We start from the raw sequence: 19,186 nt of genomic DNA, 5'->3' as shown, positions 1-19,186 counted from the left end.
ACTATATAATCACAGATAGAGCATGTCTAAGGAGTGAGTTTGTTTGTTTGAAGATGAGGATGGGTCTACTTGTGATAGTAAACATTAGCATACACAAATTCTTGCCACACGTCTCTGAGTGGGGCTCAAAGTGTAGAGCTTCCAAGGGAGCACAAGGATATTGATACACTTCCATAAATATATATATATATATATATTACATATCCATATATATCCACATATAATTATATATCCTATATCATATATCTATATATCCACACACAATAATGATTTAAAGCAAAGGAACATCTTCCTTTCATTATATGAATGTTTAATATTCAAAATATGAAAGGAATATATGGCATATGTAGGTAATACTAGTATTTCATGAAGAGTCGTTGCTTTCCTTTGCTGTTTTCCCCTCGCTTGCTCTGAGACAGGGTAGCCTCTCATGCTCACTCGGGGTGAGGGTAACATCCAGCAGTCTCATTGAAAGCCTGTAGTTCCACATGACAGAAATTCTGTTTCACAGGAACAAAACCACCATTCCAATCCCAACTGGCTTTCAGTTACAGAATTTTGAAAGTAATTATCTGACACAGCAGAAGCCAAACAGTGCTCTATTTTTATTTTCCATTTCAGAGTCCAAACGTGAATCAAATTCTCACAGCAAATGTGAGAGAAGTAGGAGGAAAAGAAATAGATTTCCTTATTCACTTAGTCTCCCAGAAGCAAGTCGCTGTTCTGAAAACAAGGCCGAAGGTCTGTAGGTTTTCTAAGGTCTAGCCCTAGCTCCACTTCACTGGCTTTGTTCATAGGAGACTCCTTGCTGAAGCCATGGTAAGGCATTTAGTATCCACACACTTATTTTTGCCACATATATAATAAGCTGGGATGTATATGAAGTGTGGGCCACTTTGACCCAATCAAGGTCACATAGCTGAGGATAAAGTAACAATAAGAAATCAAGCTGGGTGCCAGTGGTTCACACCTGTAATCCTAGCTACTCAGGAGGCTGAGATCTGAGGATCGCGGTTCAAAGCCAGCCCAGGCAGGAAAGTCCGTGAGACTCTTATTTCCAATAAACCACCAGAAAACCAGAAGTGGCTCTGTGGCTCAAGCAGTAGAGCGCTCGCCTGGAGCTGAAGAGCTGAGGGACAGTGCCCAGGACCAGAGTTCAAGCCCCACGACCAACCAATAAAAAAAAAAGAAAAAGAAAAGAAATCAATGTTTCCTGAAGGTGTTAGCACTGAATCAATGCATTGAGTAAAGAAGCTTCCCCTTCACCAACATGGCAAACATCTTCTTCTCTTTGGACAAGACAAAGCAGCTATTAAAAAAAACAAGGTCATGGGAGTAAAAAGGGGTTACTAGTGATGTGGAAAGGAAAAGGAACGTGAAGAGAGAAGAAAGGGTAACTGAGGTATAAGTATGATCAAAGAACATTACAGGTACTAGGGAAAAGCTACTAAGCATAATTTACAACATGCCAATAGCACCAGTGCAGAAGCAGCATGGCTTTGCTTTTTCTGATAAAAGAGAGCAGAGGTGGGCTGGGCAGGTGGCTCAGTGGTAGAGCGCTTGCCTTGCATGCATGAGGCCCTGGGTTTGATTCCTCAGCAACACATAAGCAGAAAAATAAAAAGGGCAAAGTGCTGTAGCTCAATTGGTAGAGCACTGGCTTTGAGCTGAAGAGTTGAGGGAGGGCACCCAGGCCCAGCGTTCAAGCCCCACGACTGGACCTCTCCCCACCCTCAAAATAAAAAGAGAGCAGAAGCACTCTCTCTTAAACATCAGAACTTTTGATCTAGGGATCTCAGAAACTGTAAACTTGTCTTAGTGCTTTGAATAATGTTTTCATTTCATCATCTGCTTTATTTGTTCTCCAGTCTGTTGGAAGTATGTAGATGTAATGATTGCTTAGCCTTCATAATCATGAAAGTTAATACCCATAACAAATCTCTGCTTGTGTAAATCTATGTTATGTATGTATGTACATATGAATGTATGTACGTATGTATTATGTATGTATGTATCTATTTATCTATCTGTCTGTCCATCACCCTGTTCCTCTATCTTTTTATACATATGCTATTGATACAGATTCTAAAAGTATCGAACACATGAAAACTGGGCCACAATTAAATGAAGAGGCACAAGACTAACTGGTAAATGTCTAACATACAATAGGAATATGCCTTACACAAAAGAAACACTCAAGAAAATGTTACATTATTATGAGTGAACAATTGACATAGAAATGAACCAGTTATGATAAAATATTTCTACTTCAGTAAAAATAAATAAAGGAAGTTTATTTAGATATTCAGAGGCCATACCAACTATGATTCTTTCTATTTTTTTGGCTGTTGTTGCAATAGTCTATATAGCCTTGACATTTACAATGGTAAAAACAGTTGATCTCCCAGGGTCCTCTTCTATGCAATCAATGATTGATTGTCCAGAAAATCAGTGGTAAGACTGTCTTTCTACTAAAACTAGCACTGCTACCTCACCGAATTTGAAAGAACATCCTCACTATGTTGTTGTTTATTTCCCCTACTGCCGACACTTTCTTCTTTTCTTCTCAAAACAAAACATAAAGTTGGATAAAGCTACCTCCTGCAAACTATAATTCAGTGTTGTTATTTTGGAAATTATATCCCACAGGTTTTCCACATTAGGCAAAAATTCTAAACTGAATTAAGTCCCTGTTTATTAAATTATTTCTCTAACATCAAACTATGTAGTATGGGGCTGTGAAGGTGGCTTGGGGGTAGAGTGCCTGCCTTGCATGCATGAAGCCCTGGGCTCAATTCCTCAGCACCACATAAGCAGAGAAAGCCAGAAATGGTGCTATGGTTCAAGTGGTAAAGCGCTAGCCTTGAGCTGAAATTCTGAGAGAGAGTGTCCAGGCCCAGAGTTCAGGCCCCACCACTGACAAAAACAAAATGTAGTATGATTATTCAATGAGCTTGGTAACTAACTATAATATATTATAGTTCCTAGAGCAGCATGAGGAACATGTGCTAGAATATGGTTATCCTATAATTCATGAGGGCAAAAGCATTACAATTTATTAGGGAAATGTGGTAGTGTCTTGGCCTGTGACAAGTCAAACAGAAGCATGGTTTACTTACAAAGACCACAGGGGAAGAGAAACAATAGTGCCTTTTACACTTTTCAGAACGTCAGGATTTTATTTTTAATTATAAACAGGATACAATGGTATATAGACAGAACATAGTTTTATCAGGACTTAAAAAAGGAATGAATTTATTTCATTTCCTGAAACATGTTTAGATATTAAGTGAAATAAGTCATTCCCACAAACCAGGTATTCTATATGTTTTATCTCATTTGTGGAAGTGACAGGAAGACAAAACCAAGGGAAGAAGCGAGGTTATAACACGAAACAGACTAGCGAGGAGCTCACAGGGAAAGAAAAGGGGAAGGAGAACAAGGGGTTAAGAAAGAATTGGGGAGGATGTAAGCATGGTCCAATTATACGACACGATGAAGGCCCTATGCAAAAATTAATATAGGCCACTAAAAACTACTGACCGTTACAAAGTAATGTTCCAGAAGAAAGGAAAATAGAGATAAGATAGAGAAAGATTAGCTTACACTAAAAATTCAGGCATTTTGAGAGACTATTCTGGATAAGTTAACAGCAAGCAAGACAATAAAGAAGAAGCAGCTAAGGAATTTAATAGGAAAGTAAGATTGCTTTCAAATAATGACATATTCAGAAATAAAACACTGCAGAGACGAAACACTTATAAGTAATCAACAAACAGAAACACTGAGGAGCTTAATGACTACAAATTATTATGAAGTGGCCAAAAAATGAATTGTTGTCTAAACTGTAGCCTTTCAAAAAGTAGAGTAAGCCTGGTGTCTGTGGTTCATGCCTGTAATCCTAGCTACTCAGGAAGCTGAGATCTGAGGATCCAGGTTCATAGCCAACTCAGCCAGAAAAGTCCCCATGAAACTCTTATCTCCAATTAACAACTTGAAAACTGGAAGTGACACTGTGGCTCAAAGTAGTAAAGTGTTAGCCTTGAGCAAAAGAGACAACACCTAAGACTTGAGAAAGGAAGAAAGAAAGAAAGAGAGAGAGAGAGAGAGAAAGAAAGAAAGAAGGAAAGGAAGGAAGGAAGGAAGGAAGGAAGGAAGGAAGGAAGGAAGGAAGGAAGGAAGGATGGAAGGAAGGAAGGAAAGAAGGAAGGAAGGAAGGAAGGAAGGAAGGAAGGAAGGAAGGAAGGAAGGAAGGAAGGAAGGAAGGAAGGAAGGAAGGAAAGAAGGAAGGAAGGAAAGAAAGAAAGAAAGAAAGACGGAAAAAGAATAATAGAAAAACTTCAGCCCTTAGTACTGCAAATTAAGGATGATTCTGAAAATAAGAATTATATCAGGGGAATGGTAAATAGACAACAGCTGAAATACATTCTGGAAAGAGATTGGAGTTTTCATCTACATTAACTAGTATCGCTTGTTAATTCTATTTATCCTTGCCCCTCTCTCCTATTGATTTAGTGTTCTAGTGGTAATTGTTCAGTGAGCTTCCATACTTCCTTACTTTTTTTTCCCCCATATGATATGATGTTACTACAAATTTGTTTTCTTCTCTCTCAAGGGTTCTGGGAAGCAAGCCAATTGCTTGAAGCATTCAGGTGGGAGTTTCGCTACTGAGCTTTACCAAAAGCACTTGTGATAAATTGCAGTACAATCTATCCACAACTCAGTCCTGCCTAACCAGTGTTTACTTTTTCAACTTTGGGAATGTGGGAGTCGGTTAGGTTACTTTGCTATGAGAAGGTATGGTCCCAGATACTTTCTAGCTCAGCCAGACAAAATCCAACAGAGAAGTCTTGGAAGTTTGGAAGTGGTGCTGTGGCTCAAATGGTAGAGCAATAACCTCGAGTGCCAAGGAGTTCAGAGGCAGCACCCAGGCCCAGAGTTTGAGCCCCAGGATGGGCCAAAAGAAGAAGAAGAAAAAAGAAAAAGAAAAAAGTGTTAAACTTCAACTAAAATATAGCATGAATGGACTTAAAAGACACATACACAAATTGATATAAAATAGAAGAACATGTATTCTCAAAAGCTTGTAGGAATTTATTTAACATGCATCATATCTTAGGGTATGAAGCCTGACAAAATTTATGCAAAAATGTCGTCCATTTTATGGACTAAAAATAGAATGAAACAAACATCAACAGAAGAAAAATGGCAGACACCTGTAAAAACAGTATAGTCTAGTAAGGATTACACTATTTACTCATCAAAATAAAATGGAAGAAAAACCTGCTAAAAATCATAGAATAAAATCCAAATGGAGAATAGAAACATGGTATTTAATATTTTCATTTAAAGTAAAAATATCCTATGATAAAATTAAACATAATTTCATAACACCTTAAAAAACTAGGAATAGAAGGGCCAAATGTTAGCTTAATAAGGGCTATATATGTCACTTTCATAGTGAAAATGAGAATAAGGAGAAAAATCTGACTGTATTTTTCTAAGACAAAGAATGAGACACAGGAGGGGAGGCAAAGGTCAGGGGAGGGGAGAGGACAGTAAGAGGGGAGGAGAAGGGAGGTGGAGGGAAGGGAAGAGGAAGAGCTGAGAGGAGAAAGAATACCAAGGAAGAAAGGAGAGGAGGGCAGGAGAGGCAGGGGGAGGAGGAGAGAAAAGGAGACAAGAGAAGAGAGGGATATTTTGGAAAAAATATATGAGAAAAAAGAAGAGCAGCATATAAACAATAGAACAGAGGATATATGGAGTGCTGAGAAAATAAATAGTTAAATATGATATGAGAGTGGAGGGAGTATTAGGAATCGAGAAAGGGAGTGAGGTGAGAATATAACCATATAAGCTTACATACATGTACTAGGATGACAAACGGAAACACGCTGTTGTGTAGATAGAATTATTGAAACCAGAATCAAAATTTCATATATTCTTTTTAATACAAAGAGAAGTATGAGGATATTTTAAAAATTGCCCAGCAATTTGCAAGTGTATATCAAGGCAGAAAACTCTGGAATATACATAAATTCCTTTTTGATGTGAGTCCCATTGTAACTCTTAACTAGTCTAGATTTGCCTATAAAGAATAGAGAAAATGTAATATCTATTCCCCTCCGCATTTTCAACATATACCATGTTTCAAAGCACAGAGCAAAAACAAGCGGCCGCCTCCCACAGCTGCCTGACTATATGCTCCTCCTCCACAAAAGAAAATATTTGCATTTGCTTGATTCTGTGCTAATAATTGATGTGCAATGACATATTATGTTGTCCTCCATGTAGATGTTTGTAAACATAGTAATAAAATTTAAAACTTCCCATAGTCAATTGGATTCACTACCACAATCATAACAGGGTTCAAAGAGCAAGAATAACAATGACAGCCCTACATTAAGAAGAAAATACTGCTGCATAAACCTTTAAATTGAATCAGTTACAAGAGGGAAATGTAATTCCAAGCAACATATATATGTCTTCTTAGAATATTTCCTTTATGTTTAGTGTTCTTTTACTTTAATTAAAATATTTTATGCTGCCTTGGAGAATATAAATGTGGTTAATACTTCTCATAATTTTGATATAACAGTAGGAAGAACCAGTACATGCGCAGTACCTAATGAACTGAACACACAACTGCCAAAAGCAGACAAGATGCTCTGGGAGAAGTGTATGAATCACTACTTTCTGTGTATGTATGTAAATATATACACATACACAATATATGATATTATATTTCATTGTATGTATGTGTTATCTAAAAATTAAAATCATTTCTCCAAAATAATTTAGTGAATGGAAGTTGTCTCGAATTTTCTTGTTTCTATTTGCCTTAAAATAAGGTAAACTTTCTATAGTATGCCTTAGAAACATAGTGAATGAAATAAGACAAATATTTTAACTTCCCTAGGCAAGCCAGTGATTCTACTAAGCTTATATTAGTGTCTCTGGGTTTATATGCAAACAAATACATGTGTGTATAGACATCTATCTTAATTTTATAGACTAGTTACCCTGAAGATTAGCATTAAAAATTCTATCTCTAACTCAATTATCGATCCTTCAGGATGAAACTTTTAGGCTTCCCTTCTAGAAGCAGCCAGGAATTGTAGCAGTCTCTGACTTAGGCTGGCCCAGCACACATTCTTTTCTAGAGTTTTGACACTTGAACAAATAGAATGTCTAGATGAAGATTATAGATTGTTATTGCTGTTTATTGTTTTGGAAATAGCTGTTGTTTGTATAAATCCAGAGACAAATGTGACAATTGCAAACACATCTGACTCTCTGTTCACTGGAATATCAACTGAGCTGTATTTATAATCGCCAGTTTCTTGTGGTTCTTTTATTTTAACCCTCAACTCACTGGTCTTTCTGCCAATTGTGAAATTATTCAATATTCATTCTTAATGTATTTTCAGTTACTTTTTTTCTTTTTTTGTTGCTTTAATTATTAAGTATTGCTTCAGTTACAGTCAGGTGATTAACTAAGCCTTGACTTGGAACACAAGAACTCAAAAACAACCTCACACATACAAATTAATGTGAACAAGGGGCTGGGAAGGTGGCTCAGTGGTAGAGCGCATGCCTTGCATGCCTGAGGCCCTGGGTTCAATTCCTCAGCACCACACAAGCAAGAAGAAAAAAGCCAGAAGTGGTGCTGTAGCTCAAGTGGAAGAGTACTAGCCTTGAGCTGAAGAGCTGAGGGACAGAGCCCAGAGTTCAGGCCCCACGACCAGACCAAAAAAACAAAAAACAACAACAACAACAAAAAAACAAATTAATGTGAACAAGAACAATGTATATTATTAGAACCCAGGAAAAAAGTGTCAGTATTGACTTTTGCAGTTTATACATTTATTGAATATTAGAATTAGTCCATGAATGAATTAGGCAATGGATCTATACTCTATAAAGTTATTTCATATGTCTCAGAGTTCAAACAGTTTTCATGACTCATACTTCGGTTTATGTTTTCCAAATATTGTGAGGTTTTCGTCCCTTATAAATCTAAACAGGCAATGTCCAATTTGTTGCCTGTATCCACAAGTAACTATTAAAATGTACATTAATAAACCATAAGCCTTCAATTTGACAGTTGCTTTAGTTACGTTTCAGATTTTCAGCAGCTATGGTTAGTAATTATCATAATGAATAACATAAAACGACCACCAATGAAGAAAGTTTGTTGAGTAGCACTAACTTAAACTTACTTTTACAAATTCTACCACTTTAAATAATTCATACATCCAAGATTTTGGTTACTGACATATTATCACTCTTAACATTATGACTCTAGCATCATCCAATAAGATTCAGAGGATGTATGTGTCCATAATGTAATACATTTGTCTCAATTTATGCTTTATTTCTTACTTTAGATAATGGATCCAGAGCATTTTATACCCTAAGACTCTCACAGAGAGCGAAGCTACTACCCAGAAATGAGAGGATTTACAACTATATGTCACTTAAAATCTCCCAATTCCGTGTTTCAAATAATGCAATTGTTTTATAATGGCTCTTAGAAACTCTTATCTAAAGAATCTTGTGAGTAGAACTTCATATACGTGTGATTTCATTGTTTTTAGCTTTAGGGAACTTATTAAAATATGAAACTCATATCTATGATTATTCAACACTAGAAGTCTATGCTACTCTCCAGGCATGCAAGGTAATAAATTTCTTCCCATTTATTTATTTATATATTTATTTATTTATTTTTTTGGTCGGTCGTGGGGCTTGAACTCGGCCTGAGCACTGTCCCTCAGCTCTTCAGCTCAAGGCCAGCGCTCGACCACTTGAGCCACAGTGCCACTTCCGGTTTTCTAGTTGTTTATTGGATATAAGAGTCTCACGGACTTTCCTGCTTGGGCTGGCTTTGAACCTTGATCCTGGGATCCAGCCTCCTGAGTTGCTAGGATTACAGGCGTGAGCCACCAGTGCCCGGCTTATTATTATTATTATTTTTAATTTTTGGTCAGTTGTGGTGCTTGAACTCTGGACCTGGGCACTGTCCCTAAGCTCTTCAACTCAAGGCAAGCTCTTTACCATTTGAGCCACTGCCACATGCTTTATTTGGGTGATTAACTGGAGATAAGGGAAAATCAAAGGAGGAGGCAACAATGGTTGCTAAGAAATATATTCATTACCTTGCTCATGGAATTGTAACCCCTCTGTACGGTATTTTCACAATAAAAAAAATTGAAAAAAAAAACTTAAAAAAATAATCGTGACAATATGATTCTTATGTATTTTTCTCACTAAAGTATCAGATTTTGTTGTACACTTCTTCCTCCTTGAGATTCCGTCTTTGGTCTACTGATATTTTAGTGCCTCTCCAGAACTTTAACTTAAGACTCACAAAGTATCCCTTGTTTCTAATTTCCCTTAACCCCCGTATTTCTCAGAATCCAGTTCTGAGTGAGAAATTCATATTTTCCCTCAAAGCTTATTGGTTGCTTCAGTCACCCAATCAAGACAAGTTTCCCCATGGTTGTTCTTTAGCAGGCACCTCCCGCTTAGATTTTAAAGTTCTGCATCTTTCTTTAGTGCCAGCTTGCATGCCCACAGACCACCCTGGAAGCAGCACTCCACATCTGCTTTCATTCTTGATGAGTTTTGTCTTGTTTTGCTTAAATTACTTAAACTCTGACTTAATTACAGACAGTTAGGTAATCAACTAAGCCATGACTTGGGACACAGAAACTAATGCTTAACACTAAAAGCAAACAATATGAGCAAGAATAATGTACATTATTTGAATACAAGAAAAGTGCCAACATCAATTTTCTCTTCCTCAAAGACTTTAATATTTGCAATAAGTCCAAATCCTTTTTAGTTTACATCACAACTAATCTTGAATTTTCAACAGTGTGGATGTGTGTGTAATAATAACATCCCTTAATATTGCTACTTTGTTCAATACGATACTCAGCAAAATGATCAATAGTTTTGAAGAAATGAATATATATATACACATATACATACAAACATATACATATATATCACTTTGTCAAATAAAATCAAGGGTAATTACACAATATTTCCAAACAATGCAAGCTATAGGTCATAATTAAATTAGTATACATTTAATTTATATTTACTTTGTTTTTATTTGTAATATAAAAAAGGTCTCATCACATAGTGTGCTATAAAGTATATGATACCCTTAAAAATAATGTATGGGGGCTGGGAAGGTGGCTCAGTGGTAGAGCACTTGCATTGCATGCATGATGCCCTGGGTTCGATTCCTCAGCACCACATAAGCAAAAAGAAAAAAGCTGGAAGTGGCGCTGTGGCTCAAGTGGTAGAGCGCTAGCCTTGAGCTGAAGAGCTGAGGGACAGTGTCCAGGCACAGAGTTCAGGTCCCATGACCAGACCCAACAAAAAAATAATAATAATGTGTATGAAGAATTATAAGAAATAATGGAGAGCAGGAACTGAAGATATTTCAATCTATGATTTCTATGGATGTTTGATTTCTTACTGAAACATAATAAAACTGAAGTCCTCTATTGTTCACTATAAAACTTCATGTTTTTATTTAATATGGAGTCCAGTGCAATTGCATACTAAATTAATTAATTAATTAATTGAATAAAAGTCTACTGATACTTAGAGAATAATGTAATACCCATGATTAAATCTTCACTTGAGAACACATATCTATAGCTAGGGTAAAGCAACAATGATTTTGAAATATGTTTTACGTTATTTTTGATTTTCAACTTTACATTGGCATGAAAGTATTGAAGTTAAAGAAAGTTAAAGCACACTGCTCTTTTATGCAGAAGGAATACTAAAAGTATTATCTAATTCAGATCTTGCTTTTGTACAATGACAAACCTCAGGCAATTTATGAGCATAAAAATCAGATAAATCTGGAAAAGACATTTCTGTTACTATGACTATAAAAAGTTATGTATACATTAACATTCAGAATAGAGTATAAGTAAGCTAAAAGCAATGGCAGACAATTATCTGCCAGAGGATGAAGGAAAAGAGACACTGTGACAGAGAATCATTCCCAAGGAGCAGCCTGAACCCAGCGCTTCTAGGGAAAATACACTAGACACAGACCCTGAGGCAAAATTTGTTCCTTCATCACCTGAAAATTAGGAACTATTGAGACTCTGGACTTAAACACCTCATGAATTTATTTTTCTTACTCTTGTTCTATACATAGTGGTTACAGTAAAATTAAAACAAATGAAAACAAAACAAAACAAAAAATAAAATCCCTTGTGAAGGATCACCTTGGAAAACACACAATCATACAGGACAACTGGGGAAGAAGGTATTAATAATTATAGATATTGCACAGTATGAATACATTGGTATGTGGTGTCTGCATTGTATATATCATGTTGCACTGAAAGACTTCAAAATCTATTGACATTATACAATAAGGAAATAAACTAATGCATGGTTATTAAATAATTCAAATAAAAGCTCATTTGTTTCTGAGAATTTAATTAATCTTAATGAAACTCTATCTTATTTTTTTAAAGCTTCTAAAGATAGGGTGGTAATGTCTCATGCCTACAATCTTAGCTATTCAGGAGGCTGAGGGATGAAGGTTATGGTTTGATTTGTACCAGCTCAGGCAGAAAAGTGTGTGAAACTAATTTTTTTAGTTCTATTGTAAATGTGATGTATGAAGGGGCTACAGATCCACAAGTCCATGATGAGTACATTTCATTTTTAACAGTGTTACCGCTTCCTCATTTTCTCCTTCCCCCGCCAATTCTCCTCCTCCCAACTTATAAAATTAGTTTCCAATATAGTGTCTAGGAAGTATCACTGTTGCATTGGTTCATCCTTTGTCCCATTGTTTCTGTGATTCCCTTTCTCTTCCCCAAATCCGATAAACTTATATACAAAACAAAAGGTATAGAAACTTTAAAGAAAAACAAACAAAACAAAACAAAACCAAAACCAGTGACCACAGGGATTAAAGAAAAAAGGGAATAAAAGAAAGAAAAAACTACAAACCACACAACAACAAAATCACACAAAACCTTTTCTTTCCATTTCTTCGAGTTCTTTTCGATAAGTACCATTTTGTATGCACATGTGCACATAACTATTGAACTAGTTTGAACTAGTTAGCTTCTCTATATGAAACCAACCCAGATGCCCCTCAGTAGATGAATAAATAAAGAAAATGTGTTATATACATATATATATATACATATATATATATATATATGTATATAAATTCTATTCTTCCATCAGAAAGAATGAGACTGCCCCATTTGAAAGGAAATAGAAAGACTTGGAAAAAATTATACTAAGTGAAGTAAGCCAGACCCAGAAACATAGGTCCTATGGTTTCCCTTATTTGCAATAATTAGTATATGTCTAAGATAATCTTAGCAGATGAGCATGATAACTCAATAGCTATGTACATATGACCATGTAAGATGATTCTAAGTGGAAAAGAACTCCAAGACATGGATACAATATATTTTTGTTGTTGTTGTTTAATTTACTATGTGATTTCTTGTTTCTTTTGTATGTTCTTCCCCTTATGGTATATCCCCTGTTGTCACTGTATTTGATTTTGGTAACCTGACATTGTATATATGTTTATTTGAATTAGGGAAGGGAGGGAACAACAGAATGGCGAGACAAAGGACAAGAAGTGAACCAATGCAAAAGCGATACTCACAAAACAATATGGTGGAAACGATCTGTTAAACTTGGGTGGGGGAGTTGAGGAGTAGGGAAAGGACATTAATTTTGACAAGAAATGTACTCATTACCTTACTTATGTAACTGTAACTCCTCTGTACACCACCTTGATAATAAAAAAAAAGAATATCCTAGACATATTCTAGCTATTATAGATGAGAAAAACCAGGCAGCATATGTTTCTTTGGGTCTGGGTTATTTCACTTAATATAAATTGTTCCAAGTCTTTCCATTTCCTTACAAATGAGGCACTGCCATTCTTTGCTATGGAAGAAGAATATATTTCCACATCTTCATGATCTACTCATCTACTAACGGCCTCATATCTAAAATATACTTGGAGCTCAAAAGATTAGACCCCCAAAAGGCAAATTCTCAATGAAACAACAACACTATGGATAAATGGGCTAAAGACTTAAAGAGAGACTTCTCTGAAGAGGAAATAAGAATGGCCAAAAGATAAGTGAAGAAACTCAACATCTCTGGCCATATAAGCAATGCCAATCAAGACAACATTGTGATTCCACCTCACCCAGTTAGAGTGGCCATTATCAAGATAACTAACAATAACTGATGCTGTCAAGGATATGGTCAAAAGAGACCACTACTGCACTGTTGCTGAGGAATGTACATTTGTTTAACAACTCTGGGAAGCAGTATGGAGGTTCCTCAAAAGTCTAAACACAGAGCTCCCCTCTAAAACAGCAATCAGTGGCATTTACCCAAATGACCACAAACAAGGCTGCATTAAGCTACCAGCACAACCATGTTCATTGCAGCATTATTTAATCACAGGTAATATATGAAGTCTCTGAAAATTTTATCTCCAATTTACCAAAAAGTCATGTGGGGCTGTGTCTCAAATGGCAGAATAGCCTTCAGTCAAAAAGGTAAAGAACAATGTGCAAGCCCTGAGTTCAAGCTCTAGGGCTGGCACCAAAGAAAAGAAAAAGCTTCTAAGTCATTTCACAGTAATATACAATGCAATATACATCAAAGCAAACTTGTTTCTTTCCCCCATTTGCTTACATCTCTGGATCTAACCAGATATATTTATATAGGACTATGGGAAATATTCTATATCTACATTAACATTGATTCATAATGGAGTTCACATGAAACCATGTTATCATGTTTTCATTTCTATAAAATGTTTTAATATATCATTTCCAAATTCAAGGGAGTTATGATAAAAATTTGCATAAAATTATTATCTTGACAATATAAATTCCTTGATGTGAAAGTTAATTTTTTTCTGAATAGCTGAATTCCCAATGTTTTACATAATCTATTTCCTCTATCGCCTGTAAATTACAGAGTTAATTTGGAAATATGGTACATAATATTAAGAGAGACTTAACAGTTTTCTTAGAAGTAAAGAAAAATATAGAAAAATTGCAGTAATCACAGTAATGAGGGAGAATTTTATGCTCTATGTACTAGAAAATGATTTCATTTAAACTATAGGAAGAAATCTTAAGTCATGTTCTTTGATAATGCCATAACAAATAGCAGAAACAGAAAGAAGTTACTTTTTGCATTTCTGAGCATCACTGCTTCCTTTTAAGTGAGGAATTCAGCAACATGAATTCTAATTTCCTGAAGCTGACAGAATTCCTTCTTTCTCAACTGTGTATTTGTTGTTGCTGTTGCTTAATAAATTAAATTGGTAACAATTATTTTCACTCTACACTCATCAAACACATTCCAGGGAACTGTAGGCAGAGAAAAGGATGAAAGCATATAACATTCTTCATTGATGCACACAAAATCTCTGCAATGCATCTAGGAGAAAATCCTAAATGTTTTATCCGGTTATTCCATAAATACAGAAAAGAGAACACAGTAATATCATTCATTTGTTTATTCTGATGAAACATTTCTAAGTCAAATTAAATTATAAGGTCAGTGTAGCCAAAAGTCTATGGTAAAATCGTAAATAGACTATTTTAGTTTTTAGTTTAAAGTATACTTTATGGTCTCCTGTCTCCTAGGTATAATTTTTATATCTGCTCCCTTTTATTGTTAAATCATACAATATAAACAAGGACACATAAAAGTGTTCTGGAATATACCAGTTTCCTTTTTCCATAAAATAAAATGTTGGAGAAGCTAAACAAGTCACCTATGATGCATTTATGGAACAAAATGTCTAAGTGAGCAAAAACATAACAATTGAAAGGTTGATAATAGGTGAAGTATCTTATGCATATAGACAACTGTTCCAGATTATTATGATTAAGACTCAAAACACTGTGTAATTGCAACTGCACATGCATGATATGTTCTACTGCCAAATATAGGAATAACGCCTTCAATTCTTCTTTTGGCCTCTAACATGTTTACACTAAATTATGCCTTCTAATCTAAGAATTCTACTTTTACAATATTGCTTTTTATTGAATAGTTGTTATTTTCAAATTTCTACTGTCAGTAATTTGGAAATTAAATGCTCTCAAATTTAAGAATTCACATCAAACAAAAATACATTTCAAATATACAGCTTTAAAAACGTTGACTTAATATATTAAATGCACAAATTTGTATTAGCCAAAACATTGCTTACAAGGTCAAATGCAGAAAGTGACTTTCAAATATGCTGATTAAGAACTAGCATATGTAAAGAACCACTAGTAAAATAACTAATAAAATAAAATGAAGCCAACAAGTAAACTATATTTTCTCAAAATAAGAAAAGATTGTCATTTCACTCAGAATAAAGAAATGCAACTTAAAAGTACACAATGATACCATCATGTTTCTAAACTTGAACTTTCCCCAACAAATCTACCAGTATACTATGGAAATGGCCCCTTGTCCTTATTATTGATGAAAGTGTAAAATACTGCAATATCTATGGGAGGGGAGTCTAGGGATTTCTACTAAAATTCCAGATATTTATCTGTGGATCAGAAGCTTATTTTGGAGCAATATATCTGTATACATGATAAACACAGTGCACAAGTTTTTCTTTCCAACATTACATCAATTTTAACTTCAGGAGAAGGATAGGTACATCTCTGAAGATAGGAAAGATGGCCCAAACCTTTCTTTTCAATGAAGGCACTGATTGACTACAGATCATTTGTTTTAATCAATTCAAATATTTGTCACGACCATTGATATGGCTATCCATCTTCATAGCTATGGTGCTTTTTCTGCATTTAATCTTTACTAAGAAGTGGGATAGAGGTGACATAGATCAAGATGCACTATGCACATAAAATTCTTTGTTAAATTACAAAAATTAAAAAATTGATACATAAACTGAAATTAAGATGAGTAAAGGAAGGGGTGGGTTGGGAGGGTGTGAGAATGTTGGGAAGGGTGATATTTATCAGGATGATCTCTATTCATAAACTGCTCTGGTGAATTGCAACTCATTTGCAGAACTACTTAAAGACAATAAATAAAATCAATAAATAAAAGAAATGAGGTAGAATCCAAGTGTTTAAAGATGAAAGTGTCAGCCTGGTGCCTGGAGCAAATGCCTAACATCCTGGCTCTTAAGGAGAGTGAGATCTGAGATTGAGGTTCAAAACCAATTAAGGCAAAAAACAATTCCATAAGAAGTTTATGTCCAATTAATTAGCTACTATAAAGCCAGAAGTGGAGCTGTTGCTCAAGTGATAGAGTTCTACCCTTGAGCAAAAAATGTTCATACCCAGGACCTGAATTTAAGCCGCAGGTCTGGTACACAAACACACAAAAAAGGTAAGCACTCAGAACCTGTTTCTGAGATAATTATTATACTTATTCTGGGAATAAGTATTCCATGTATGATCAGTGCTGAATATTTTTAGGATTGTGGGCTTTGCAAATCCTTAGTTCTGTCACTGTGGCATGAAAAATAGTCATAGGAAAATTATAAGTAAGTGACTATACTTTTACTTAAAAATGCAAATTATATTTATTGGTATTTCAGTTTTATAGACAATCCCGTTGTCTAGAAGGGGACCCTTTATTTGCAATACTGATGGACTTTAGTATTATAAACAAGGGCCAGAGAGGAAGCAGTTCTCAACCACAAGCTCATTTTCACCCAAATACCAAGAAAGTGAATTGTATGAAAATTCTGATTAAGTTTTTATCTTTAGTTAAAATAGGTATGTTTATAGGAGATAGGAAGTTTTCTGAATTTTTTTCTATTTCTCATATTTTTTAATTTACTGAGTTAAATTAAAATGAAAATAAATATGTGCAATTAAATATTTTAATCAAATAGTTTTGGTTTATCTCCAAAGAACCATTATCTTTGTTAGTTTTTTTTCATTTTATTTGTTTTTCCTTTTCAAGAATTAACATGATTACAGTGAAGGATTCTGAAGTTCAAAACCAAATAATTTTCTAGTCAATCCCTTTAACTTTAATTTCTTTGTTTTTACATATTGAATGGAACACATTACAGAGGAAAGGGTGTACAGTAAAGGTGAGTCCTTTTTCTCATCCCTGTAGGCAAACAAAAGAGAAACACAGACCTTTGACTGTGTTCTCTAATTTGGACTGCAAGGCTTCTGTCTTGTGTGGGAAGTGTGGCTGCTGCCCAGCTCCTTGCTGGACCGGAGCTGGACAGATGGCTTGTGCCTGGCTCTGCCTACATACTAGGGAAACACTGTGCTTGGATGGATAGAATACTTCTCTCATTTTTTCCTTTCTTTTTTAGTAATGGCAATAAAATGAAAATAAACAATGAGGGAGATGGAAGCCACGGAGGCTGCAGTCATAGTGATTTCATTGCAAGGCTCAATGTTTTTCCCATAAGTATGAAGCAAATCTACAGTTCAGCTGCTTCCAAGACCATTAATTAAACAGAATGGAGTGGAACCATGTTAGAAAAGAAGCTCTCTTCAAGAGCTGAGAGGACACAAGGGTCAGCCATCCCACTGGATTTCCTTAAGATAAGCTCTACCATTCTCTTTTCCTGTTTGGATAGTTAAGAAAAAGGCAACTGATCTGAAATTATTGATCACTTATCAAATCTTTCCTTTTGAGAGGTTGTCAAGATATATAAGTCTGATGTAGATTGCCACTACATTTATAACAAGACAGCAATTATTTTGTGGAAATTAATTCTGAGATTGGAAAAATATCCATGTGTTTTAAAAGCTGATTTGCAAACACACCTCTCATTGATTGATAGATAGATAGATAGATAGATAGATAGATAGATAGATAGATAGATAGATTTGATGATATAGATGATATGGATACTGATTTTATAGATATAGATGTATATATGTATATTTGTATGCATATAATGACATCATAGATTTTTTTTACCTCAATTTGGACCACCAAGAAATTGAATGTCATAAACAGTAATATGAGAGTGGACATTCAAATGTACCTCCAAGATAATACAGATAAAATGGTATGACATCATGTATGCCCCATAGTCTTCCTAGTCTATAAAGAGAAAATGGCACTATGTTGCTAAAAGAAATCAGTTCATTGCATTCCAACTTCAACCACATCCTATATAACATCTCAAGAGAGGGTATCCAAGCAAATGGAACCAAATGGAAACAAAATTACACAGAGAGACAAACTTACCTTTCCAACATATTGAGGATCTGGTCCCATATGTTCTTCTAAAACAAAGAACTGATTCCAAACCCATCCCCTCTTGGGACGATGGTGGACTTCTGTTTCGCCTTCAATGTGTTTGGTCTGGTTTCTGGTCACTTTGATGGAGCTGTGGTGAGAAGTTCCATAACACCTCTGCACAAAACAGAGACACACTAGGACTGGACAGATGCAAGATGTGCTCGTAATTTTCATTTTAAGATAGCTTTCCAGTTCACCGCGTCCTTCTTTCCTTGTCAGCTACAAATGCTTAGTGAGCATTCAAGAGAGGAGCCACAGCATCTTTGGAAAGGACAGTCCAAAGTAAATCGTTTTGTATGTCCATGATTTAACTGCCCATCGGGGAAAGGTCAGATTATATTTACATCCTGAAGCACTTTGAGAAACAGAGCTGTAGAGTTTCTTGATTCCAGTACTTTACAGCAGATGAATCCAAGTGATCATTTTCTACCTAATGGAAAGAGAGAAAATTGAATACATTATAAATAATATTAAACTTAACTATTTGCTCTAAATGCAAATCGTAATATTTTTCAGTGTGAGGCTGATAGGAAAAGAAAAAATATGTTCTTTCAGAAATGTCATTAATACATATGAAAATATTTTACAGTACTTCCTCCTTGTACTCTCAACTACATACATATATGCATACATCCATTCATATTTACAGTCTGATTTTTTATGATGTGGTAAAAGTAAAAGCTTTCCATGCTTTGGTATTATGTCACCGTAATTTGACTATATGTAATTCTAGCAGTTATGTAAAGGAAGAAGTAAAGGAGTTAGAAATGATGGCTAAAAACTGTAACATTAGCAACTTGAGAGGTAGAGAGCAAAGGATTGTAGTTTGAGACCATTCCTGGCATGAGTGGGTGTGGTGACACCCACTTTC

General features: G+C 35.2%; 1 protein-coding gene across 1 annotated transcript in view; it reads right to left on the bottom strand.

Annotated features, from left to right (window-relative positions):
• Positions 1 to 18,730, bottom strand: part of Cdh18 (cadherin 18) — a 213,375-nt gene extending 194,645 nt beyond the window's left edge. Inside the window, exon 1 of the mRNA XM_042695205.1 lies at positions 18,262 to 18,730. Coding sequence (XP_042551139.1) covers positions 18,262 to 18,489 — 228 coding nt within the window. The 5' untranslated portion in view covers positions 18,490 to 18,730. The remainder of the gene's footprint in view (positions 1 to 18,261) is intronic.
• Between the last annotated feature and the right edge of the window lie 456 nt (positions 18,731 to 19,186).

Source organism: Dipodomys spectabilis, unplaced genomic scaffold, assembly GCF_019054845.1.
Source record: "Dipodomys spectabilis isolate Male_0828 unplaced genomic scaffold, ASM1905484v1 ptg000179l, whole genome shotgun sequence".
Taxonomy (NCBI): Eukaryota; Metazoa; Chordata; class Mammalia; order Rodentia; family Heteromyidae; genus Dipodomys; species Dipodomys spectabilis.
Note: the sequence above shows the minus strand (reverse complement) of the source record. Positions and strands in the feature narration are given on the sequence as shown.